Consider the following 26,785-nt stretch of genomic DNA (forward strand, 5'->3'; position numbering starts at 1 on the left):
TCTACAATCAAGAAACAAAGGACAGACCCAAAGAGGGTAAGATTCCCTGAAAAGAGGCACCAGTGCCAAAGACAGAGATATTTTTCCATGAAGACATCTGAAGGGATGTAGACATACCTACAGAAAGTTATTTCTGAAGAAAACCTGAATTTGTTTCCCCCACAAAGTTTGAAGGGCTGGGTATTCAGAAATATGCGGCCACCAACATCACAAAGAGCCAAAAGCTAGTAAATATTGAAAATATGGGCTCTTTTTATGCTGAGAAAATGATTTTTTTCCTCCGGCAGCTGATCTAGCAAGTAGTATTCTCCAAAGAGCTTCTTTTCAGGGAAATGAGAAGATGAGAGCCATGAGAAGAGCCCTTCTTCAGAATGCACAAAAAGCAAAGGATGGGGAAGCTGCAGCTGTACCTGTAAGTATTGACTTCACGCTCCTGAAGGTTGTTCTGAAGACAGTACATTCTGCAACACCCTGTCCATATCAACAGTGCAAGGATGCCACTGTGTGAGACACAATCAAACTCCAAGGGCAATCATAGCCAGGCCAGCTGGCACCTGTCGTATGCATATGTCGTATGACACTTCATTTATTTGCTCCATGCCTACCTCCATGACACAGTCTGTCATCAGGACCCTTCCTAGTCCTGAAGGACTACATTACTTTCATAATGCTGTCAGGCTGTAAGAGGCAGAACTTTGGCTGACAGCAGCCAAAGCCTGGTTAAACTGCTATCCTCCTTTCAGTCCTCCATACAATAAGAGCCTTTCTGAGCTGCTTCTGATTGCCAAAATCAAGCTCATTTCACCACGTCCAGGCTGATATCCGCCAGACTGTGATCAACAAATAATCAACTAATTTCAGGGTGTGAAAAGCATTGTACCGGGGGGGGGGGGTTGTACCAGTACAAACTTTCCTTTCTGAGCCTACATCCTGGTTTGATTTTAGATGGCCATTACTTTTAGGTAGTTAACTATGCCAGAGTTCAATAGTCCACATAATTCTCATGGAAGCCTCTGAGGTGATATGATAAGTGGTTTGCTTCTGAGTTGTTGACAACCATTATATCCATGACAGCATCTTGCATTCAGGAAGCAATCCAGTTGTGCCAGAACAAATAGAACAAATTTTCCAGATAGGAAAAATGGATAGGAAACATATCCACTTGAGGTGGTCCACAGACATAATAATCATAAGAGATAGTATTCCAATCCATTCCAGAGTTTCAGTAGTAACTACCATCACTAATAACTTATTGTCTTCTCTTCTGTAGCCATGTGTAAGTATGATGCTTGGCCCACGCCTAAGCCAAATGGTGACTGTACAACCACACTGTATCGTTTCGACAAGCCCGTAGGAAGTGAGGCTGCTAGTGGAAGATTGGTGATAAGGTCTGATATTGAGAGTATGTTCTGTCATTGCTCTTGCCTGTCAGAGAGTAGCTAGTGCTGTGGAACCATMTCCCTTCAGGCATATTCCACTTTGCTTTGCTCTATGATTTAGAAGACACAGACTTCCAAGGTGCTGCTGCTGCTTGCCACACCAGRAGGAAGACCAGCTATTACAGTCCTGAGCGTTCTTTTGGAGCAGGTTACCAAGGAAGCCCCTGTCCTTCTCCACATCAGCATAAGCTGCAGGAGTGACACGATTTATCTGGAAAAGTTTTAAGCCATTGGATGGCACAAGCCTGGCTGTGTGAAGCCCAAGCCTTGAGACTAGTGGTGGAGTGTCCCAAAAAGTCAATGAAAGACCAGACAGAYGTCTGACTATTAGATAGTCAGTCCGAAGGGTTGAAGGTATAGTGCTCAGGGAAAGAAGATCAGTGTTTACAGATGAGTCTGGTCTGTGGCTCTGGTTAGGGGACTGTTCTGTAGGGCCAGTGGTGTAGCCATTGGAGATCAACAGAGGTRTTTCTCTGTCCTTCCTGGATGTGTTTTGGGGCTGGAGAATCAAGTATCCATTCCATCTTTTCCTTCACAGTAAATGAGGGAGTTCGCACATCAGATGATGATATCATGCATGTTCCTAGGCTATAGAGCAGTTTTTGTTCCCAGTCTCCTTCAGTATCTTTACTTTGCACTGTCATTGTTAAGATTGATTGTCCAGTGTCTTGTAACCCAGCTGAATCAAGGAGGCAGCAAATAGATGCTAGTTTTGGAGTTCTGTGGTGTTACATGTATTCTACCCRTAAGCAATGGAAGGAACAGACTTCCTCCCTAGGAACAAGTGACACTTCCTAGCTACCATATTTCTGTAAAGAGGATTGCACAGAGTATCTGAAGGGGGACACCACCAGTAGGAGCACTGGTGCAAGACTGAGGGCATAGATATATTGATCAAATCAGGTAGCTCTGCTGAACACRTGTAAGAGGTGAGCTGCTCCAGACAGGCACATCCCAGACTATCACGCTTTGCTTTACCGGTAAAAGCACTCTCCTAGTACCGCAGATTGTGTAGGCAGGGAAAGGAAAAAAAAAAAGGATTTGCCTTGAAAGCGCCACTAGGAACTTTCAGGAGTTCCTTCTGCATGAAGGGTTATTTGTCAAGAACACATCGGAATTATGTTTCTTTACAAATGATCCCAAAATCCTTCTGTCTATCAGTGTTTTACAAGTGAGAGAGTCCCTCTCATCAGCCTGTTGGTAACAGGTCTTCTGGAAAATAGCTTCTAGTCTTTGGCAGCTTCTTTCTGGATGTGGTCACAGASCACAAGCTTCCCTTCTGATGGGCCAGTAAGCCTGCAGGACCTGATCCTTTACAGGACAGCAGTAGCRCTACCTAAGATGTTGTTCACGCAAAGGAAATGTTCAGAAATYAGGAAGTACTAGGGTTAATATCCTCCAATTAATCCTAATTCTAACATGTGGGGCTATGCATTCTTATGACAGAGGCACTAATTATGTATTTATGTGATCTTTTTCAGACAATAACTCAAAAATGTGTGATGAACAAGTTCTCTAGCCTTCAATACACTTCCAGAAATACCCTGAGGAAATTTACTTCATTCTTTTTAATGCTATATTCATCCTATTTCAACATGTTTTCATAGATACAAACTATTTCCTATGGTTTTCATTTAAACAATTTGTTAGTTTCTCTGAAATCATCCAAAACTTCTAAAGGAAAACACTAAAATGGTGTCTTACTGGTTAACTCAAAATCTGAAAGCCGAGAAATGTTAAACTTCATGAAGTTAGTGCCACAGAATGTGATAATACAGACTTGGGCACTGTGATGATAAAAGCCAGACATGTGTTTGTAAGTTGCTGTGTCTTTTTGCTTTCCTATTAAATAGCAAAGGCATTATCTGTCTTTTTTTATCCTAAAAATGCTTCAGACAATTGTACAACACCAATGAGAAGAGTCTTTGAGAAAGGATTCATTCTGACAGTGTTTTTAATTCTATAATTTTGTACGGTTTTATTARTATCTATGTACCTCAAATGTCGGAGGTTTGAAGTTCTTGCTTTCTCTGAAGYTTCCCATTCATATCTCAAAGACTGTGAAGTGCTCTTCAGCAAAGCAGCATGGAGAAAGACTTGACTTCTTTGACAGTTTGATTTTTTTAAGTTCACATGGAACAATATGTTAACACTAAAATTTATGAATTTCTTCCTATACCASAAAACTGCCAAGAAATGAGGGAGTCTTTGTAGGAGGACGTCTTTAGGAGCAAACAAACTCAAAGCAGTTGTTGGAATGCAAGTAAAATAGTAGTGAGAGATCTCTAGTAATCATTTTTCTGCCTTCTTGCCTTCTTCTGTAGAAGAGATGGATCACATCTGCCTTGCTAGGATATAACAGCCCACCAAAGCATTCCCCTGAATCTGTTTCCAAGGTCAATGTCAATATCGGAATTCCAGCAATTCAGCAGCAGAGGGCAGCAGTCACCGGGCTAAAAAGTTCTATTCTTGTGCCAGACACTTTGTAATGTGACTTGCTCTTCCCTCCCTCTGCCTCTCCCCCAGCTATCTGAAGGGGCCAAGGGCTTCCAGCTGGTCACAGCTCTGGAGCTGCGGCTGGGAAAGCAGGAAGGAAAGGGAGAGGTGCATGGGCAACGTGGACGAGCACATGGACATGTGAGTGTGGCCAGTTTTTTGGGGTGGAGAGGCACAATGGCATCTTTCTGGGGAGGGAACTGGAGAATTAGACCCTTCTAGTAAGAGGAAGGAGTCAAAAAGGCCAAACTCATGCCCTACTTTCCCTCCATTAAACCTCTGCCAGTAGACAGAGTTAAGGGAGAAGGATCTTCCTRGCTGATCTTCTCATGGTATGTGAACAGTGAGTGTTTTGGAGGAAAGCTAATAGTCCCATTTCCCAGAAGGAAAGAGGAGGCAGAATGAGAAAAAATGAGGCCTTGCATGGATCCTCTTCCCCTAGAAGAGGCCTAGCTTTTTGCAGGAGAGAGAATCAGGCATGACTGGGCAGAGGCTTGCACTGGAGGCACTGCAGGATTGCTCCCCAGAAAACTGAGCTTGCGGTCTTCAGACCCTAACCAAATGAACTGGGCAAAGATCCTAGAGTAGCAATGAACAGAAATGACCTCCTGGCCCAAAGTCAAAAGGAACTAAACTGATAATTCTGCCTTCATGCTGTTCTTGCCCCRTTCCCAATGGACCCACCCCATGACCAGTGGGAACAAGCAGCCATTGCTCAGGGAATTCACCCATGTTTCTTCAAACTGCTTCCTGGTTTGATGCATCTCCTTGACTGGATCACAGTGCCTTGCTGGTACCTGGGTTTTGCTGATGTTGCRATTTCAGCAGTCTTCTTTGTTCATGAGTGACACAAGCCAGAAGCTGGACCTACAATCAGGCCTGCCATGTTTGGATTCCACTAGACAGTGCACTTGTGAAGTCTCCTCTGGTTTTGGATGACCTAGTTCTGCATTATGTTATAATTTACTTGCCATGTTCACAGGTACCTTCTTTTTTTTCTGGCATCCTCCCTCTTTTTTGGAGTGATCAGTTCCAGCCCAGTCCCAAGAAAGCTCTTTGGGGAGATTAGATCCCCTAATTTTCCCAGGCCATACCCCAACAACAACATCAGCAACTGGGATATCCTCGTTCCAAAAGGCTTTGTGGTGAAGCTGACCTTCAGACATTTTGACCTGGAGCCATCCGAGTCTTGCTTCTATGACTATGTTAAGGTACGGGCAATAGATACCTGGGCCAATGAGTAGATGGAGATGGGAATCTAGTGACCACCACATACAATTACTTTTCACTAGCTCCTGGTCTCCTCTGACTTTTCCCTCAGAGGAAAGGGAAGGTGTTAAAGATGGTAATGGGTGGAACAAGTATTGGCAACTCATGTCTGATTAATAGTGATGCATGGAGCAGTCTGAAGCTCATGAAGCTACAGTGATTTCCCCTTTATCTTGGCAGATCACAGCAGACAAGAAGAACCTAGGCCGATACTGTGGCCAGCTTGGGTCAACCACAGGCAATCACCCTGGAATAAGGGAGTTTGTATCTAAGGGGAACAGGATGCATCTGGCATTTCACTCTGATTTCTCCAATGAAGATCATGGCACAGTCATTCCCTACAAGGGCTTCCTGGCCTATTACCAAGCTGTGGGTTAGTAGGGGATACCCTCAACATAAAGACRGGAGCCCATGTGACTCCAAACAAATTTTCTTCTTGTCAAGCAAATAAAGAGAAGCCTTGAGCGGGATGTGGATCTCTATGTACTTTCAGTGTACAGTAGATAGATTTATCTCTTTCCTCGCCTTATCCCTGTATCTCTTGTCTTTTCAGATATAGATGAGTGTGCCTCTAACAATGCTGCTGGGGAAGATGAGAGGCCTGTGTGCCAGCATTTCTGCCACAACTATGTGTCTGGCTACTTCTGTTCTTGCCGGCCTGGCTATCAGCTTCAGAGTGATCTGCACTCTTGCAAAGGTAAATTGAAAGCCTGAATAAATTGAAAGATTGTAAATTGAAAGATTGTAAATTGAAAGATTGGATAAACTGAGGAGAGTTCTGGGATGGGAGCTCTTCAGTAAGGGTGGGAGACTTCCAGACTGGAAGGGATGATTTTGAGAGTGATTGACAGGGTAACAGAAGACATAGCCACCTGTTGTGACCTCTACTCTCTTCCTCTCCACTAGTGGAGTGCAGCAGTGAGTTGTTCACAGAGGCATCTGGGTACCTGAGCAGCCCTGAGTACCCCCAGCCCTATCCTGAGGACCTCCAGTGCAACTACAGCATCCGTCTGGAGAAAGGCTTGTCTATCATTCTCAAGTTCTTGGAACCCTTTGAGATTGATGACCACCAGCAAGTCCACTGTCCTTATGACCAGCTCAAGGTACCAGAACTCCAGATTAGCAAACTCTGCTTCCAGCCCTGTTGGCAGCCCTGGACAGGGATTGTGCAAACACCACCACTGGGACAAGAAATCTGGGATCAGTAAAAGGAGAGTGCTTCAGCATGAAGGACYGAGCTGTTACCTTGTCCTGCCTTCAGCACTCTTAATTACCGTTGTTCTGAGGTCAGAGGCCCTGGGTCACAGGACTCAATATCCCAAAATAGGCCAAAAATGTCCTCCTYCTTCCAATTTCATCTCCCTTTGCTCTAATCTGAGGATTCAATGGGTTAATAAGTCTGATTCCTATGATAAAGGAGAAGCAGAGCTTGTTCTGATCCCTTTGTTCTGATCTGATAGTGCAGATACCAGCAAAGATGGATCAGTCATCCAGCCCTGTCCACCATGATAGACAYTGTAGCAAACTCAGTCTGGACAGATACGGGAATACTGGAGCAGAGAGGTATACAAGTATCTTTCTTTCTCTGATCTGTGTTTTCATTGCCAGATCCAAGCACAAGGGAAAGAGATTGGTGAATTCTGTGGCAAGGCATCACCTGGCAGCATTGAAACCAACAGCAATGAGGTGGATATACTCTTCCTCACTGATGAGTCAGGGTTCAGCCGTGGCTGGAAGATCCACTACACCTCAGAGAGTACGAATTTTCTTTCCCAGAGGCTATTGTAGTCTACCTATGCCATTTGTTAATATTCACTCACTTCATCCCACTCTCTAACAGAAATCCGGTGCCCACAGCCTGTGCCAGGGGATCAGTTTACCATCATCAGAGACCTGCAGCCTGTGTATCAATTTCAGGACTATTTCATTGTCAGCTGCAAGACTGGATATAACCTGATGAAGGTGAGATCCGTTATCCTCTCCTTCAGCTACATTCTAGCTTCTCTTCAGTTTCTGTAAGACTTTCACATTTCAGAAAAGCTTTTTTTGRAGAGTTCACTCTGGCAGCCTCTTTCAGTATCTGTTTTTCCTTACTTCTGTAGGCTTTCTTCCAGTATCCATTTCTTTCCTAGCCCCCTCCTTTATGCATCCCGTCTCACACAGGAGCAAGCGCTGGTWGAAGACAAAAGAACAAAGATCCCAGGAAATACCAGGGAGCAATAATTTCTCTTTGGAAGGTTATGAAATCACATGAGAAGCAAAAAATGTTACTTGCCTCCCTTGCCATCCTATTCCCAGGACTGGATAGAGCTGCAGTCTTGTCACATTTTGAGGTTTGCTGGCTACTGCTGCCTTGACCTACTATGAAAAATTTGTAGCCTATGGCAAACATAGAATGGAGGGAAGGCAGCAAGGGGTGAGGCCAGGATATGGAAAGGGCAGCAGAGGGGAAACTGAATGGCAATGGAATGAATGATGGGCAGATAATATTTTGACGTGGGGAAGGGAATGTCAGGTTGTATATAGCCAGTGATGATGCTTTTCTCTCCCATGCAGGGCAACCAGAAGCTGCGGTCTTTCACTGCTGTCTGCCAGGCTGATGGAACATGGCATCAATCAATGCCTCGCTGTGAGAGTGAGTGAACTGAGAACTAGGAATATGTCTCCTGTCTTGGATTATCCCTCCAAGAACAGGTGGAGATTTCATCCTCTATGACTCAATTTGCCTGACTGGAAGGATCCGTGTAGTTCATCTCCTCCAACTGCCCGCTGTTGACCTGTGTTACATGTGTAAACTCCAGTAAAATCTTAAATGCTTTTCTTCCCTTACAAAAATACTTAGAATATCACTAAAGTATTGATACAATATTGTAACATCTAAAGGCAAAATATATGCAGTCTGGAATCAGTTTTGGAACTATCCCTCTCCACCAGCTGTACTAGCTGGTCCTCTCCATCATTCACATAATGGCCACCATCTAAGTTCAGCCTGTATCTACAGTCAATAAGTCTGTCTTTGATTCATCTCCTTGTTCTTTTTTCCTTTTTTGTAGTTGTTAACTGTGGCAACCCTACAGAACTGGCCAATGGAGCATTTCGTTATATTAACAAACCGGCAAGCAACAGCTACCAGTCGGTGATCACATATCAGTGCAATGCGCCATACTACCACATTGTCACCAGAAAAGGAGGTGGTGAGTCTTAATCTCACACAGATATTGAACTCTATGCATGAAAAGCCCTCTCAGATCTCYAGACGGAATCACCTCTATCTCCATTCCTCAGGCCTGAGGATCTTGCTTTCCTCAGCAAAGGCTCTCCGGTGTTTTCATGGCTCTGCAGTGCAGATCCAGAGGCCTGTTGCCTCAGCCTATTCCCACACTGCTTAGTTCCCAGAATCCTTCATGCTCCTTTTCCAGGTACACCTTAAACATTTATGGAGGGTYTTATTCTTGCATCTGTAGTCATGATTCTTTTCTGATGGATTTCACTCTTTCATTGAAATATGGGGCATAGTATCCTGGATTCACCAAAATTCTGAAACCTGAGGAGCTGATCRCACAAACCTAAGATAGTACAGATGCATTAAATCAACTCACACTCCACTCCAGTGTAATGTTCTTCACCCTATTTAGAATTTTGTCCAGCACTAGAGACATCTGGGGGCTAATTATACACATAGATTAAATCTATTTTTATGTAGCAGATCAGATATTTAAGGGAACATTCAAAACCATTMATTTGCCTTCTGTTTGCACCTGAGCTTTGATTTGATGGTACCAGAACTTGGTTTACAACAACAGCATAAAGAGTTCCTGATTTCCTTGCCCTGGCTACTCATTTAGCCTCCACCCAGAAAAAAGGTAGGATTTTAACCTGAATCAATTCCTCGATATGAGTGCCAGCACAGACAATTGTGCAGCATACCTAAGAGAGGTAACACTCTGTGCGGCCAGGAACAAGCAGCTGAGGATAATAATAATCAACAACAAGTAAGTATCGAGTGTGCAAAACTCTGATTGAGAGGTGATTGTGATTTAGTCAATGTTCAAAGCAAACAGCAAACACTTTATTGAGAGCTTTTAATAAAGTGTAAGATAAATTGTATGGAAACTATTTTTAGTCCCTAGCATTTGATATACTAACAAACTTTCTAAGAAGAGCAATAACGTTAGAGGTATTGGCATATGTGTTGAGAAGTGACATACACATTAGCTGAGCTGTAATATAGCTTCAGAAATTTATACTGAACACGTCTGGCAGCTGCTTCATCTTATTCCTGTTTCTGGAACTAGCTTGGAACCAAGTTGTCCTGTTCTCTGCAAACTGCAGAGATGAGAGAGTTGAATCTAAGTTCCCTATTTCTTCTCTCCATTCTTTGARCTAAATAAGGTCAAACAGTGCTCTGTGAGCATGTGGACTGAAGTTAGACTTYTCTCAGCTTTCTCCTTAGGCTTTTCTTCCATAGAAGCAGTGCCTGAACTTTACCATTCTTCACCTGGAACTGAGATGCTTAGAGATGAACATGCTATCCCAAAGGGAACATCTCAGACTGTACTGCAAAGGGTTTTTCCTGGGAAAGGGTGCCTTTATGATGGAAGGGCTGAGTGCAGTATGTGGGATAYCCTGGAAAGAGGTACCCTTTCTTTCTTCCCACTCCACATCTGCAGGCCTGGTTCTCATTCACTTCGTGTCTCATCTTCCAGAAAGATTCACCTGCTCTCCTGAGGGAACTTGGGTGGATCAAGATGGCCAGGGGAAGATTCCTATCTGTTTGCCAGGTCAGTAAAAAGCTCTAATTTTGTCTGATGCTTAGCAATCCATGCTGGAAGTTACCATATAGCAAAGAGGACATGCAGGGAGGAAGGTGAAGAAATAATATTTTTAATAATGACACTGAAGGAGGACAGGGAAATCCATCCAGGAAGATAAAAACAACATCAAGTTGTTTAAAAGCAAAGAGATGCTGTAGGAAGGAGAGAGACCAGCCAGTGTAACAGAGGGTGTGACAATCTCCTTGCTTCTCTTTGCAGTGTGTGGAAAGCCAGTCAAACCTGTTACTGAAGTCCAGCGGATCTTGGGCGGCAGGTCAGCAAAGAATGGCAACTTCCCTTGGCAGGCTCTGACTGGCATACATGGACGTGGAGGTGGTGCACTCCTAGGCAATCGGTGGATCTTGACCGCGGCCCATACTATCTTCCCCAAAGGTGCAGGACTGAGCAATAAAAGCCTGGACGAAGTAGCAGAGAAGGCTAACATTTTCCTTGGCCACACTCAGGTAGAAGAGCTCCACAAGATGGGTAACCACCCTGTACACAGGATCTTTATCCATCCAGATTACAACCCTGAAGATGAGTACAACTTCAATGGAGACATTGCACTGCTGGAGYTGAAATACCCAGTAACCCTGGGCCCTACCATTCTGCCCATCTGTCTTCCAGATGCTACCAACACAACGTTCTACTTGGATGGGCATGTGGGCTACGTAAGTGGCTTTGGTGTTGAAAAAAATTTTATTTCAAATCATTTGAAGTATGTAAACCTGCCAGCAGTTGCTCGGGAGAGGTGTCAGAGATGGCTAAATAGTTTGAACAGAGAGATACCTATGGTTTTCTCTGAGAACATGTTCTGTGCTGGCTCCCTCATAGACAAAAAGGATACCTGCCAGGGGGACAGCGGGAGTGTCTTCACAGTTCTAGATACAGAGAGTGGTCGCTGGGTGGCTACAGGTATTGTYTCTTGGGGTATTGGCTGTGCCCAAGGTTATGGTTTCTATACCAAGGTCCTCAACTACTTGGACTGGATCAAAGGGATAATAAGGGAGGACAGGCTCTGAATGCTGCTGTCCTTGCAGCCGAAGAATCCCTGATAGCGTAGGTTCCCAGACCCAGCAAGTCCTGTCTGACGCTCATGATGATGTCACAAAGGCTTTTCGGGCACACGGAGCGTGTTGGCCTCATCGTGAAGGCTTCTGGAGGCCACCGCATTGTTTGATTAATTCTTGGTGGCATCATCAAAACTCGCCAAAGCTGCTGTCCCATTGGCTGAAGCCTTTGGGGACATTCTAATTATTTCAGATGCAATCTTACTATAGGATGTAGCGTTACCACTATCGGCAAATTTCGTTACATCCAAGATGCTATTGTCTGAAGTACTGATATCATAAGGCTACTGCAGTCTACTTCGCTGTGGCATGGGAAGCCTGCAGCACAGCAGACCTTCTTGAAGGATGTAGTACTTTGCGCTGAGTACAGTCTGCATATGCCTGTTGGCATCAGTGAGATTCTATCAATATTAAAATCATTGCTATAGTGAGCAGATGTGTTACATTTTTGTTTCTGTTTTTAATAACTACTTAATATTCCCCACCACCAAAAGCAACTTACAGACTGCACCTCTATAGAGATTGCTTTACCTACTACTAAAGTGTTTCCTGGTCTGTAATGGCCATATGGCACTTGCTCAGTGGTCACAAAATTACCACTGGAAAGATTAACCACTCTGAAACTCTATATGGTTTCAAAGGGTGTGGGGGGCAGGTGGGTAAGAGGGGAGCAAAAATAAATTGTCTGTGTGAAGCCACTTCTAAAAAAATATGGAAGAGATCTTCCTCAAAGACCAGGTGGAAAGTCTGGAGAAAGGAAGACTTTCTCTAACTGGAGATCAGGTTAAGGAATACTTAAACAAACCGGACATACATAAGTCCATGGCCCCTGACAGGATACACACCGGAGTGCTGAGGAAGCTGGAGGATGTCATTGCTAGGCCACTCTCAATCATATTTGAAAGATTGTGGTGATCAGGAGAGGAACCTGAGGACTGGAAGAAAGCAAATACCACCCCAATCTTCCAAAAGGGTAAGAAGGAAGACCCAGGGAACTACAGACTGGTCAGCCTCACCTCGATCCCTGGAGGGAAGRTGATAGAGCAAGTAATCCTAGATACCCTTTCCAAGCACATGAAGGACAAGAAAGTGATCAGGAGTAGTCAGCCTGATTTTACAAAGGGGAAATCATGCTTCACCAACTCGATAGCTTTCTCTGGTGGAATTAGTGGCTGGGTAGATGAGGGGAGAACAGTGGATGTTGTCTATCTTGACTTTTGAAACTGTCTCATATAACGTACTCATAGACAAGCTAATGAAGTACAGGCCAGATGAGCAGACAGTGAGTGAATTGAGAACTAGCTGAATGGCAGAGCTCAGAGGGTTGTGGTCAGTGGCACAAAGTCTAGTTGGAAGCCTGGAGCTAGCAGTGTCCCCTAGGGGTCAATGCTGGGTTCAATCCAGTTCAACTTATTCCTCAATGACCTGAATGAAGGCACAGAATGCACCCTCAGCAAGTTTGCTGATGATACAAAACCTGAAGGAGTGRCTGATACACTAGAAGGCTGTGCTGCCATTCAGAGGGACTTTGACAGGCATAGCAGCAAGGAACCTCATGAAGGTCAACAAAGGGAAATGTAGAGTCCTGCACCTAGGGAGGAATAACCCCATGTACCAGAACAGACTGGGGACTGACAGATTGGGGACTGACTGCTGGAAGGCAGCTCAACAGAGAAGGACCTGGGAGCCCTGGTGGACAGCAAGCTGTATGTGAGCCAGCAACGTGACCTTGTGGCCAAGAAGGTCAATGGTATCCTGCACTGCATTAGGACTAGCATTGCCAACAGGTTGAGGGAGGTGATCCTTCCCTTCTACTCAGCCCTGGTGAGGCCACACCTGGAGAACTGTGTCCAGTTCTGGGCTCCACAGTACAAGAGGCATATGCAGCTACTGGAGCACATCCCATGATGGGCCACTAAGATGATTAAGCAACTGGAGCATAGAATCATAGAATCATAGAATTGGTAAGGTTGGAAGGGACATCTGGAGATCATCTAGTCCAACCCTCCTGCTCAAGCAGGGTTGCCTAGAGCATGGTAGACAGGGTTGCATCCAGGAAGGCTTTGAATATCTCCAGAGAAGGAGACTCCACAACCTCTCTAGGCAACCTGTTCCACTGCTCTGTCACTCTCACTGTGAAGAAATTCCCCCTCGTGTTCAGGCGGAACTTCCTGTGGTTCAATTTTTGCCCGTTGCCTCTTGTYTTGTCGCATGGGACAACTGAAAAGAATTTAGCCGCATCCACTTAACACCCTCCCTTCAGATACTTACAGACAKTGATAAGATCCCCCCTCAGTCTTCTCTTCCCCAGGGTAAACAGGCCCAACTCTCTCAACCTTTCCTCATAGGGCAGGTGCTCTAGCCCTCTGGTCATCTTCGTAGCCCTGTACTGGACTCTCTTCAGTAGCTACATGTCTCTCTTGTACTGGTGAGCCCAGAATTGGACACAGTACTCGAGATGAGGCCTCACCAGGGGTGAGTAGAGGGGCAGGATCACCTCCCTTGACCTGCTGGCAACACTCTTCCGAATGCACCCCAGGATATCATTGGCCTTCTTGGCCACAAGGGCACATTGCTGGCTCATGGTCAACTTGTCATCCACCAGCACTCCCAGGTCCTTCTCTGCAGAGCTGCTCTCCAGAAGGTCAGCCCCCAGGTTGTACTGGTGCATAGGGTTATTTCTCCTTAGGTGCAGGACTCTGTACTTGCCCTTGCTGAACCTCATGAGGTTCCTCTCCACCCACCTCTCCCGCCTGTCCAGATCTCTCTGAATGGCAGCACAGCCCTCAGGTGTATCAGCCACTCCTCCCAGTTTGGTATCATCAGCAAACTTGCTGAGGAGGCACTCTGTCCCTTTGTCCAGGTCACTTACGATGAAGAAATTGAACAGGATGGGACCCACTACTGAGCCCTGGAGGACGCCACTAGCCACAGGCCTCAAAGTAGACTGCACGCCTGCATGCCACTGAGGACAACCCTCAGAGTTCTGCCTTTCAGCCAGTTCTCAATCCACCTCACTGTCCACTCATCTAACACACTTCCTGAGCTTATCTAGGAGCATGTTATGGGAGACAGTGTCAAAAGCCTTGCTGAAGTCAAGGTACACGTTTACTGCTCTCCTCTTCATCTACCCAGCATCTGTCATATGAGTAAAGTCTGAGAGACCTGGGGGGTGTTTAGCCTTAGAGAAAGAAGAGATGAGAAAGCTTGAGGGTGGGAGGGTCTTATCAGTGTGTAGGAGAGTGTAAGGAAGATGGAGCTATCTCAGTGGTGCCCAATGACAGGATGAGAGGCAATGGGCACAAACTGAAACATAGGAAGTTCCATCTGAACATGAGGAAGAACTTCTTGACTGTGAGGCTGGCTGAGCACTGGAACAGGTTGCCCAGAGAGGTTATGGAGTCTCCATCCTTGGAGATATTCAAAACCTAACTGGACATGGTCCTAGGCAAAGTGCTATAAGTGACCAGGCGTGAGCAGGCAGGGTGGGCTAGATCATCTCCAGAGATTCTCAACCATTCTGTAATTCTGTGAAAAAAACATTCAATAACCACTAGGTCACAGTTCCTCAGGAATGTAACATATAGTTACTAGCCCAACAACAAAATGACAGTTTGCATGTCATACATGCTTAGGAATTGAAGGTCCTTGAGCTGAGTGCAGAAATGTATATGAAGTGTCCCAAGCACTGCACTGACCCTCCTCACCATTTTATAGACTAACAAAAAAATTTAGGCTGGAAGAACCTCTGATGACAGCAGGACTAAGTTCAAAGGTTAAGGACCTTGCCTAGGCAAGCTCTGAAGACCTCCAAGGATGGAGATTACCCAGCCTACTGGGGCACCCGTTCCAGTGCTGAAACACCCCCAGAGAGAAGAAAATACTTATGTCCAATTAGAAATTCCCTTACTGCAATCTGTGCCTGTTGTCTCTTGTCCTTCTGCTGTTCACCTTTTCAAAGAATCTGGCTCTGTCTTCTCTCTAAGTCTCCTTTAGGGAGTTGAAGACAGCAGTAAGATCTCCCTTTAAATTTCTCCTTTTCAAGCTGAACAAACGCACCTCCCTCAGCCTTTCTTTATATACATCAGTCCCTGACCATCTTAGTGGAAAAATATCTATGAGAAATTCAGGACCTGAAGAAGCATTCTGGAGCAGAAGACACCCCTACAGCATGTCAAGTAATCTTCTCCCATAATACTGCCTTCCCTAATTCAAGCAACCTTTATTTCTTATCTAACACATCAAAGTCTGAAAAATACCTACCTGAAGTAGGTATCCTGAAAAATCTACCTGAGGGTAGGTGAATATAGGAATTTTGAAGATATTTCTTCTGCTTGGCTTGGTGCAGAAGTATGAAATCCTTACTGCCGATAATGGTTGGTCACTGAGATGCAACCAGCTCAGAAGAACTTCAAAACATACTCCTAGGTAGAGAGGTTAGGTACCACAACTTACACCTTAACAAAAGCCTTGGAGCTGGCAGCACGGTGGGTTGTTACAGGATTGCTTGATTAGGGAGTCTCAGTGAGAACTAGCTCTAATCTGAGAAAAAAGGCAATTTGCACATGATAAGCAGATTTGGACATTCTTTAATGCTGTTAGATATTCTGAATCATACAAGAAATACAGAAGCCAGGCTCTGAACATACCCTGGGAATCAACAGTTATTCTCTCTTGTTTTCATTAATATGTCTCTGTCAGGTGGAGCATGACTATGTTTTATCTAAGTGAGAAAAGACGGGATAGAAAAAATGAGAGAAAACAGAAGGGGCCTCTTTATTTAGAATAGTATCTTCTGCTGCTGCTGCTAAGAGTGGAGGAAGAAAGAGAAATTTTATTCCCAAACATAAGGACAAAGGGAGAGAACAATACATATTCCTAACTCTCCACTCAGCACAGAGACAATGACCTCGTTGGGTTGTTATACACAAAAAGTGAACAGATCGTAGTCAGCCTTCCTAACTTAGTATGAGACTCTCACATTTAGGAAGAGTGACAGTGCTTAAGGTATAAAGAGCTAATCCTGCCTTGTTTTTGGGTCCTCATGCTTGCTCATTGTCTCTTTAATCCAATCCAAATAACGCACTACTTTGGTGTAAAGACCAAAGGTACCACATCTTGGTCCCCAGGAGATCAGCCCAGCCACATAGTACCGGCTATCATCAAGGGGATCTTGGATGGCATAAGCTCCACCACTATCCCCCTTGCAGCTGTCCTTGCCACCACCAGCACAGATCATATTGTCAGTGAATCGGTAAGCACTGGAATCAGCAGAGCCCTCTGGTTTAACAGAACGACACTCATCCATGTCCACCACAGGAATTTGGGCCTTCCAAAGATAAATAGGCAGTCTTCCTCTCTCTCTCTGGCCCCAGCCAGCAATATAGCCCAGAGTCCCTTCTTGCAGCTCATATTCAGGTGATTTACCAGGGAGACAGAGGGGTGAGATATTTGGGCCCATCTTCACAGGTTCACTCAGCTTCAGTAGTGCAATGTCATTATCAAAATCAGTCCTACTTTCTGCAGGCTGCTTCTTCCAAGCAGGATGGATAAATGAAGTCTCTGCAGTCAGCCTTTTGGCCTCCCGGATTAAAGATTCTCCACCAACATTGATTACACCAGCATACATGGTGGGCTTGTCATATCCCTCCAGCACATGAGCTGCAGTCATCACCCATCTCTCAGAGATGAGCACCCCACCTCCTCTTGGGTATTCAAAATAGACTTGCCAGGGAAAGTTGCCCTTTTCTGCACGGGTTCCTCCAAAAATTTTTGCTGTCTCCCGGATGGGTGTACTGGGCACCCCGCAGACTAGGAAGAAAAGAAAAAAGAAAGAACCAGATGTTAGCACTTACAAGTCGGAAATTCTTTGGTGCTTCTAAAAAGCCATAGTGCCCTCCTTTCTGTCTCCTGTAAACCTTTTTTAGCTCTGAGTAATTTATATTCTGTGTCCCAGGGTTTGCAGCTAATGTTTACAGAAAAATTCAAGAAAACTTAAGCAAAAATACAGTCAACATTCAATATAGGCTAAAAATACCCACTTTCAAATCTTGTTCTGGAAAGAAAACAGAACATTCACAACAGCTGTCACCCAACCAGCACTGAGTATTTCAAACTCACAGTTTCATCATATTCTGCTTAGCATGTCTGCTTTGCTGGATATGTCTTGTAGGCAAAAGGATTGTGTTTGAAAGAACATTTGCTTAAGTTCTTAGAAATCGGACACTAGATAGTTAGGTTTTAGCTTTGATAGCTAAAACCACATCTATCTGAACTCCAGATCATTTCAAGTTAAGTGTTCTTGTTTCTATTTATTTGTCATTGATTTTTTTTTCCTCCTCATTCTTTCAGTGTGTGGAATCTTAAGCAGTGAGTCAATGAAGATTTTATCTGTGAGTCTCACAAATGCAGAGATGCTGTATGATCTTTGAGTAAGAACTCATAAGGTTTTGCAAAATAAGAACATAAGGGCAAAAATTAGGCCAATCATTCTGACATAACAAGGAAATTGATTTCTTTTCACAATGCTTCATTTGCATTGAACCCCTGGTCATGTAGGTCAGAGATAAAAGAATTACAGCTACTTAAATGAAATAGTCTTTGTTAAATAATTTCGTGGAACAATAAAAAGATTTATGCTGGAAGCCATCCCTATCTGCCTTTCCCCCTGCCTTCCTAACTGCAAAGCTAGATCAGATTGCTCAGGGCCTTGTCCAGGTGACTTCGGAGCATCTGCAAGCCTCAGCCTCCCTGTTCACCTGTTTCAATGCTCTGAGGGAGCATATAGTCAGAATTTTCTTTGTTGTAGCTTGTGCCTATTGCCTTTTGTCCTTTGGCTGCCTCCCTCTGAGAAAAGTCTGGCTTTATGTTTTTTATAATCTCCTTTAAGGTAGTAAATTCCCATGGCTTCATCTTTCTATTTGCTTTCTAATGGTTTTGTGCACTGGTGTAGCCCAAGTCACTGGCTGGGTTGGCCTTTAAGAGATCTGAATCATTCTCAGCTGGGCCTTGTACTGTAAAATGCCAGTGAGGATTTGGGAGGTTGGTGTACTGAACAGKTATGGTGTATCATTAGCCCTAGGGATGCTGCCTCCTAAGAGTGCAGTGGTAATCTAAACAGCCTGCAAAATATATAAGATTTAAAGTGCTTTGTATCAGATGGAAATTAAGATTCAGCCATAACTATTTGCTATCAGGAGCAGGAGTAGTACCCATCTACTTCCCTTCTCAGTGTCCCTTAAGTACATACAGCAAAAAGGTGATTAAAAGGTTCTGAACAGCAACATTCCTTGAATTGTCAGACCCAGTAAGTATAGCTGAATACTGAACAACAGATGCTCCTTAAGAGCTGAGGCTATGACTTCCGGTGAGAGTGGAGAAAGTTCTTTCCCTATAGTACTGCACCAGTAGTGCCCAGTGGACAGCTGAACCTAGGAGCAGTTTGAAGAGAAGCTACAGCTCCCAGTGTAGCCTGGGAAGGACTGAAGAAGGAAAGGTCCAGTATGGCATTGTTGGATATCTCTTTTGATCTGTCAGTTTTTTTTTGCTACCGCCAAAGCAAACAGAGATTCAAAGCTCTGAAAAACTTGAGAAGGTTGGGAAACTGGTGCAGAAGCACACACCGACACTTGAAGAGGTCCTGTTATGTCAGACATCCTACTGAGTCGCCTACCTTTCCTACTAGTTTCTTTCTGCTTTCTCCACTGATCTTTCTTAGGAGCTCACAGCTTTCAGAAATATCCTGTCCAATACGATTCAAACTACATAGATGGAATCAACCGTTATTTCAAGCCTAACAATTTAAAAACAGAGAAATGAAAGAAGTAGTGGTCTTCACACACCACAAGCATATATACACAGTTTCTAGTAGTACCTGGGACACATTTTGGTAGCTCTGTTCCCATCTCTTCACTGACCCATAGTCCATTGGCTGAGCACTGATATACCGCTTGGAAAACACAAGAAAAAAAAAAGAGTTTCATAAAGATATGCTCAAGATCAAGAGAGATAAGTAGCTACTGTATAAGTTGATGTATTGACCTTCTCACATCCAAAGCAAGCACCTCTTGGTAAACATTACTAAGATCCCCCTAGAAGTCTGTTACTCCACTAGGGTATTTCTACCCCTATTTTGGAGGGATGTCATCTAATATGTCTCATAAGTCCTTTACTTCTTCACCAGAAACGTGTGCCAGATGTGACAAAAATCTCTGTGATTCATACACCTGGGAACTAGAGAGAGGGCTTACTAATATATTTAAGATCAACAGCCCAAGTACGTTATGGACTTTATGACAATGCATTAAACAAAAATGTAACACAAAACTACTGGCTGCAACCCCATATCAACAGGAGCCTTTTCCCAGGCTTAACCTGTAGGGACATGATCTCAGTTCCAGGATGATGCCAGTACCTTTTTTTRGGTTTTTGATTAAAGGAACGTATTTGTGTAGCACAGGCAATGCCTACCTTCGCCTTTGTTTTTTAGAGTATAGTAAGGTGCATCACAGATATAGCGGGAAATGGCTTTATACAGAGGCTCATGAAGTTCAGAGATGTATATGACTTGGCCATTGTCAATAGGCGTAGGTTCACCACAGTTCACAGCTGTAGAGAAGAAACAGAAATGATCAAAAATGATCAAAGGAACATCCCCACCCATCTGCCTGTTTTTTTCTTGTAGAATGGGGAACCATTCAGCTCCTCTGGTCCCTGYGTGGTCATCAGTGCTTGCTTTTTCTGTCCCTTCAGTGTGCTCACATCCCAATCCTCACCTTCCTCCTAGTCTAGAGCATAAAGACTCCATTCCTGACTGCTTCCCTCCATACAGGGATGGGTCACTTACGAACACAGCGGAAGTGAGAGTTGCTCCATTCACCATTGTCCTGACAGCTGGAGTGAAAGGTCATCAGGCTGTCCCGTTCCTGGGGAAAAGAACACATGGCCTGTGTCAGTCACTGTCAGTGAAACATTTCTGAAATAGGCACTCCAGTGGAGGGTCCTCAAAGTTATTGGAAGAAGCTCCCACTTATTACAGTTGTGGTGAAAACTCTGAGTCCCACAGGTGCTTGGAACATCTGGAAGGAAATAGGATCAGGATGCTGCTGAGAGTGTGTGTGCTTTTGTATGTAACTTACCCTCACAATTTCATAGCCTTCCACACAGGTCACCTTCACATTGTCCTTGAAGATATACTTGTCCTTCTTTGGGTCAAGAACAGAGTTGGGGATGACGCTCTTGGGACAGGTTATGGCTTTGGAGAGAAAGGAGGATATTGGTGATTAACTGGTTTGAGATTTACTCTCCTTCCAACTCCCCAACTTCTTTCTCCCCAGTCATTATTTTCATCAGTCAACAGGCATCCTCTGTTTCGCCAATAGCCATTTAGCTGTGTACAGCAAACCTAGTAACTGTGAACATGTTAACATCTTGTTGCATCATGAATCTGACCTCCTGGGACAAACCCTCTCCCTGACTCAGCAGCCAATAAAATGCTTTCCCAAGTGTTTACTCACAATCCGCATGGTAGCGTATTTTCCAGCCTTTGCGCTGTACTTTGTGGTCTGTTTGGAAGATTATGTCAAGAATGTTGTTCCTAGTTTTGATTTCTGGAGGACCTGGGAATTTGCTGCCACAGTAGGGACCAAAACGCTTTTCTCCAGAGACAAACTGGGAAAAAAACAAGAAGAAATGAGAAATACTGATTGGAATCAATAGAAAGAGAGCAATTCCCATGAACTTTAAAAGGCAATATAGTTGAAATTATGGTTAAGAAATCAGAGAATCTGCTTGATATGAGAGGATTGAGGGAGACCCAGAGCACCCTGACTCCCCTCCCTAAGTCCCACACATACTGTTAAACTGTCGTGGCAGCGCCCTTTCGAATCAGCTGGTTCCACGTCGAAGTCCCCACTGTGTATGGTCAATGCCACAAAGTAGCCTGGCCTCAGAACCACTCGGTACTCACACTGCGAGTTCTCTGGGTACTGATTGGGATAGTTGGGGCTGGTGATCTCTCCTGATGGCTCAGTGAAGAGATTCCCACTGCAGTTCACTAGGATTGAGGAAGGAATACAGGTAGGACTCAGAAAGGAACTCATTAATGTGTGAAGTAGATAAACATCCCCTCTTCCACTACATCTCCAGTCGCCCCTGTCATCTGGATTAACCACGTCACAATATGACATCTTTCATTCAAACTGAAACCAGGGGCAACTTGCCAGGGTCCTTAACTCCTAGTGGCCTGAGCAACGGCACCTCTGGCCCATCCCTTGGAAGATGACTTCCTGGAGTCCTCAGTATTAGGGGACAGCTTCAGCACATCTTTAATTTTGCTTTCTGGCTTAATATCTCCTAGTGTCATCTCATTATCCCCTCATCTTTTCTCTTACCGTCTATCTGTGATTTGGGCCTCTCTTTCTCATGCTCAGGTCCTCATATTATACCCCTTTCAATATGCTCCATTTGTGACTTTGCCRCTTTCTGATTCAAGCCAAGCAGCCCCTTGGCCATTTGGGGATCTTCTTTGAAGCACTTTGTTTTTTCAGGGACTAAAAGATTCACAGCTAGAAGTGTCTCCTAGATGTGCTAGGAAGGGTCTCCATCACAATCTTCAGAGAAGGTTATTTAATARTTTCTTAATTTTCTTGACACAAAAAATAAGAACGTGTTAATGGAAATTCCCAAAGTCAGGATCTACTGTCAGTTCAGATTTTGCACTGGGATGTTGCTCTTTCCAAGATACATTATCTGTCACTACAGGTTCAAAGGGTTGATAGAAAAGGTCTTCCAAGTACAGTATCCCTCTCAGYCTAAATTAGCTCTTGCCATTGACCACAACGTGTGTAGGTCTCTTACCTCCACATGTTTTCTTATCCTCATAAAGGAAATAATCTGGTGGACAGCTACAGAAGTAACCACCAATATAGTTATTGCAGTAATGACTGCAAGGTTCCTCCACAAAATCAGTGCACTCATCCAAGTCTGCAAGTGTGAAAAGAAAAAGTGAGTGAGCCAAAAAGTGGAGAGGGTTTTGAGGGCAGAATAAAGATAAGAAAGTGAAGTAAACACTAGCAGACATCAAGGAAAAGAGATCTTTATAGCAGCATTTAAACTGGTAATACTGGAGAGCAGTCCTGCCTGCTGGGATCTCTTTTAAATAAGGTATTCTTGTAAGAAAATCCCTCCTTTAGCTTTCCTCACACTCTTAGTCCCAGACACCACAGAAATTCAGAAGAGGCTGTTCTAGCCTTACCCACTGCAACATAGTAGGCTGCAAAACCAGTGAAATGTTCCTCATTGGAAAAATCAGACTGGAAGGTCATAGTCAGCATGTTATAAGGGACATAAAATTCCTCCACAATCGGGGAACCAGGGACACGAGGTTTCTTTCGTCCACAGAGCAGGCCTTCAACATGGACACCAGATAGGATCTGCAGAAAGATGCAGAGAAAGGTCTTATTTCACTACTGGAATATGTGTAATGACCAATATTTGATTCCTTCAGGTTAAAAGTGGCCAACCAGTGACTTCAAAGTTGCATGCATTTCTCAAGATATTCGGATAGATCTTCCAGGGCATAGCTATGTCACATAGCTAGCAGGAGGGGCCATTCTCATACCAAAACTGCTATGTGATCCACAAAGCTAATCAAGGGTGGCAGACAGCCAGCAGGGACTCCTGAGACCCTACAGCTGAATGGAGCCTCTGGAGAACGAGTCTCTCGACATTTGCAAGATGCTTGAGGACTGTTCCCTCTTAATGACATCCAAGCTCTGAAATATGTCTTAATTTTTTCAGATACAAATTAATCCAGAAAGTTCTCTGTTAACATTCTTTCCTGAGGCCCATTTGTATAAAAAATTAACACTGCAGTTAAGGCTGTGAAACAGAACCCTGATGGTCTGCAGTCTATCATCAGTTTGTTGCAAAAAGAAACGTTATTACAGCTCTTACTACAACTCATCCATCTTACAGACCCACCTTGGTCTTTCCTCAATGTCTTCTTTTGGTGCTGCACCTGATCTTACTGCCCCTTTTCACACATAGCCATTGCAGGATAGGCTAGTCTTGTTTCTTTCTCTTTACATAGAGATGTTTGATCTTTAGTGCTTTGTAAGACAACATGATACAGAGCTATTGGGGCTCTAAGTTTTAAGAACAGCACAGCTCAGGACAACAGATCACTGCACTTCATCTCAGCACCCACTTGACTTCAATTGTTTTTAACTCTCATAATTTCCAATCAATTTCTGATTGCATTAAATTGTCTATGTCTACTTACAGATTAACTCTAACAGAAAAATTTCAGAGACAGAAAATCAATGCCCTTTCTAAGAAAATGGCCCTTTTATACATGATTCACTGGTTAATAATATGCGTGGCAATAGGAATACATTAGTGATGGTGAAGAAGGCTCTTCCTCTGGATATAACATAAACATGCGGACACAAGCATAGATGGGACACTCAGTTGGCAGACAACGTTCATATGGTTATGAAGCAAAATTCAAACCATTTTCATCACTATTAGTGCAGATACACTCAATCACTTGGGCTTCTTGGGGCTCAGAACAGGAAGCATGTATCTCTTCTTCCAGCCCAAAGCTTTGCTGTTCTGCCCTCTACCTCATCTTCTTATCTTTTTCTCACATGAGGATGGATGGGGGACAGTACCTTCACAAAGTCATATTCGCAGTTCTGCGATGGTTCAAGATCCAGATGTGTGAAATAAAGGTGAATGCCATATCCTGGGGGGACCTGGATTTCCCAAGACTCCTGCACATCATTGGGATACACCTGAGGATAATTAGGGGACAGGATCTCACCGTACATGGAGGCTGCGTCAGCCCAGACAGGAAGACAGAAGAAGATAAGGCACCTGAGAAGAGGAAAGAAAATAACATTGTGGAGATCTGCTCTGCCTGCATATGAACTGCGTAGAGTAGGGGAAAGTCTGGTGTTTGGCTGTATGTAATATGTAGCATGGCCTCCAGCCTCTGGAGTTTGATGCTCAATGTTGTGGCTGTATGGGGCTGGTCTTTCTCCTGTAACCCTTCACAAGAAGGGATGCAATCTCAGTCCTGCTGTCTGGTCTACTCTCCAGCCCTCTAAAAGCTGGGAATGCTGCAGGAGCTGAACAGGGGAGTCTTAACACCTGACTGATAAAACAAAATAATTAACAAACCAGAAYTTCCCTTGGAGATTCAATAACTTACCACATCTGGATAAAGCTGATCTTCCTTTCTGAAAGCTATCAGGAACTGGACTTTGGAGTTACAGTCTGGGACAAAAACAGTGTGACTCGTTAATGTTGTCTGTGCAGCTGTGTGTCTGGTAGGCAGGTCAAAGATCTTAATACCCCAATTTGTGGGGAATATGCCAATGATTTGCCTCAAAAGCAAGTTTTATATCATCATTTCTTCCTGCATACAGCAATCCCAAGCATCAAGAAGAGATGCTGGGCTCAGCACTGACAAAATGGGGAGATGACCTCTATCATGTCACTAAAACCCCTCTTCTCCCCTTATACCCATCAGTGTCCCCAAACACCACGCTGATGCATTCCCATTCATAGCAATTTAAGACAGCACCCTCCCTGCCAAGATACCCAATTCACTCCCTCCAGCACCCCAAAAAATATATTAGGACCCTGGGGTTGGGGAAATGCATGTCCTGCCCCATCTAGCTGTCACACACAGAGTAATGCTCACAAATGTTTGCCTTGCCCATTTCTAATGTTTGAATATTTACCTTCTCTCCCTAGTTTGTGTCTGGTTTTCTTCTCCCTTTCCTTCTCTCTTTTTCTTTTTTGTTCGTGTTCACACCCCCTAAACATACCCGGGCTTGAGATCTAGGRAAGACTGCTCTAACTCGCAATATCGCAGCACCCCCTATCTGTGGGATGTAGCTTTCCAGCCTTCCCGTTCAGAAGAGATACTTCTACTTACCAGCATTCGACAGAAAGGGGAATTTCCAGAACCAGTTGCACAATTCTGTTGGCTCAGGTTGCATGGGGGAGTACACAGAACTGGTCTATATTAGGGATTTTCGGGAAATCAGATGACTTTGGGGAAAAGGGAGGAGAACAGATCTTTTGGCTGCTTCCCCTCTTTCTCTCTTTCCCCTCCCCTTCAAAAGTTAGGAGCAAAGTTCAAAAGGTGTTGAAAAACAAAGTACACATGACAACTAGTCTAATTCTTTCTCATGGAAAAATGTTCGATCATTCAGAGACCACTTTGCTGGAATGCAGCTGGATGGGTGCTGAAGCTGCTACCATTGTTACTAATCTTACATTTCAGAGATCTTTTTCTGGAAAAAAAGAAAAGAAAGTGGCCAATTCAATGTTGTGCCTATCTAAGGTTACCAACAAGAGGACAACTTAGAGGGGGGCTTTTTGTTGTTGTTTTTTTTTTTTTTTTTTTTTTTTTTTTTTTTTTTTTTGTTTTTTTTTTTTTTTTGTTTTTTTTTTTTTTTTTGTTACATGGACTTGCCTATAAATAAGAATTTGACTAAGAACTCATAATCTTCTATAATTAGTTATCAAGTGAACTTTAGGTAAGAGCATTGTTCATCAGACTTAGCTCTGGCCCAAATTAGATCTGCGATCCTCAAAGAAAGGAGTTTCAAGATGTGTACCAGGTATGACCCTTAATCCAGTCAGTGCCCCCAAGACAAGACCAAAATACTCCAGTACAAGCAAAAAGACCCATCAGTAATACTTCAGAAAACCCTCCTGCTCCTCTCAAACCAGCTACACTGGGACTGGAATATAAATGAAGATGTAAAACTCCACTGGCACCTCTGCCCTTTACAATCAACACAACATGTTCCACAGCTTGTTCTGGCTAGGAAAAGTGATTCAAGTTTCAACTGGCCATAGGCAAAGTGTGTTAGCAAAGCTCAGCTGAAAGACTCCTTTATATTGTCAAGGCAGAGAAACACCTACAGATGAATCATAAATGACTTCATTGTAGTCAGGATAAAGGTTTCTACTTGAAGAATATACCTTATCTGTTTTCTTTGTCAAACTGAGAATGGGTAGAGAAAGAAAAAAAGTGTGCCATCTCACACTCTCTGATGCTTCTTGGGAGCATGGTGTGATATTTCTAACTGATATTTTGAAAGCAAAGAAAATAGATTGATGAAAGATATAGGACAGATCATGGGGAGGTATCTCCTCTGAACTGGGCAAAGTAATGACTCTGCCAGTGACTTTTCAAGTTGCAATCCCATTTTGTGCACGGCAGGAGTAAAATRAGTGGGTGCTGATATACTGTGCATGTCATTTCATCACAATTGAATTGTTTATTTCCATATCAGCTTGACTTAACTGGCCCGTATCAGTAGTAAATTAGTATGTGTGTGAATATTAATGTCTTTAGAAGACATCTACCTATTAATTAAGAAAAAGAAATGCTGAAGTTGGTTAAATAAAAAGGTAGCTGCATTTCATCTAGGCATATATTTGTGTAATGCTAATTATTTATGCAAAAGATCAATCATATTGATGTATATATTTACATCAGGTAAACATACAGTATTTGTTTGCATCTGCCTACATCCATATTGTTTTAATGATTAATAAGACGAAACAGTTAAGTAAGAGATTTTACACTTCACTAAAAGTATGTACAGGAAATATTAAAATAATAACTTAAAGGAGGCAAAATCATGCAATTAAGGTTAATAAATGATAT

At 43.6% G+C, this 26,785-nt stretch overlaps 3 protein-coding genes across 3 annotated transcripts; 1 reads left to right on the top strand and 2 right to left on the bottom strand.

Annotated features, from left to right (window-relative positions):
- The first annotated feature begins 3,786 nt into the window (after positions 1–3,786).
- Positions 3,787–11,519, top strand: C1R (complement C1r). The gene is made up of 11 exons (XM_085324637.1): positions 3,787–4,076; positions 4,918–5,146; positions 5,385–5,577; positions 5,758–5,901; positions 6,111–6,307; positions 6,813–6,960; positions 7,045–7,166; positions 7,761–7,839; positions 8,258–8,398; positions 9,911–9,985; positions 10,238–11,519. Exons 1-11 carry the CDS (start codon positions 4,048–4,050, stop codon positions 11,038–11,040), a joined length of 2,160 nt encoding a protein of 719 aa, XP_085180763.1. The 5' UTR covers positions 3,787–4,047; the 3' UTR covers positions 11,041–11,519.
- A 4,138-nt stretch (positions 11,520–15,657) lies between these two features.
- C1S (complement C1s) lies at positions 15,658–24,944 on the bottom strand. Its single transcript, XM_085324704.1, has 12 exons — positions 24,840–24,944; positions 24,305–24,369; positions 23,763–23,967; positions 22,343–22,520; positions 21,946–22,071; positions 20,943–21,142; positions 20,604–20,757; positions 20,226–20,341; positions 19,934–20,012; positions 19,558–19,695; positions 18,962–19,036; positions 15,658–16,899 (listed from the first exon to the last, which is right to left on the bottom strand). Exons 2-12 carry the CDS (start codon positions 24,307–24,309, stop codon positions 16,106–16,108), a joined length of 2,070 nt encoding a protein of 689 aa, XP_085180830.1. The 5' UTR covers positions 24,310–24,369; positions 24,840–24,944; the 3' UTR covers positions 15,658–16,105.
- LOC146584492 (putative ribosomal protein eL39-like 5) lies at positions 23,059–23,214 on the bottom strand. The gene is given in 1 exon segment (XM_085324706.1): positions 23,059–23,214. A coding segment is annotated over 1 exon segment (156 nt).
- Positions 24,945–26,785: the final 1,841 nt, after the last annotated feature.

The sequence above is a fragment of the Rhea americana genome, unplaced genomic scaffold (genome assembly GCF_003343005.1).
Source record: "Rhea americana isolate MKP2758 unplaced genomic scaffold, rheAme1 scaffold_92, whole genome shotgun sequence".
Lineage (NCBI taxonomy): Eukaryota > Metazoa > Chordata > Aves > Rheiformes > Rheidae > Rhea > Rhea americana.

Excerpts from the sequence above, each read along its gene's own strand:
- C1S (XM_085324704.1), bottom strand. Across the intron at positions 21,143-21,945 it reads GGATAAGAAAACATGTGGAG|TGAACTGCAGTGGGAATCTC; the intron begins GTAAGAGACCTA and ends CCTCAATCCTAG. Across the intron at positions 19,037-19,557 it reads TCTAAAAAACAAAGGCGAAG|CGGTATATCAGTGCTCAGCC; the intron begins GTAGGCATTGCC and ends GTGTTTTCCAAG.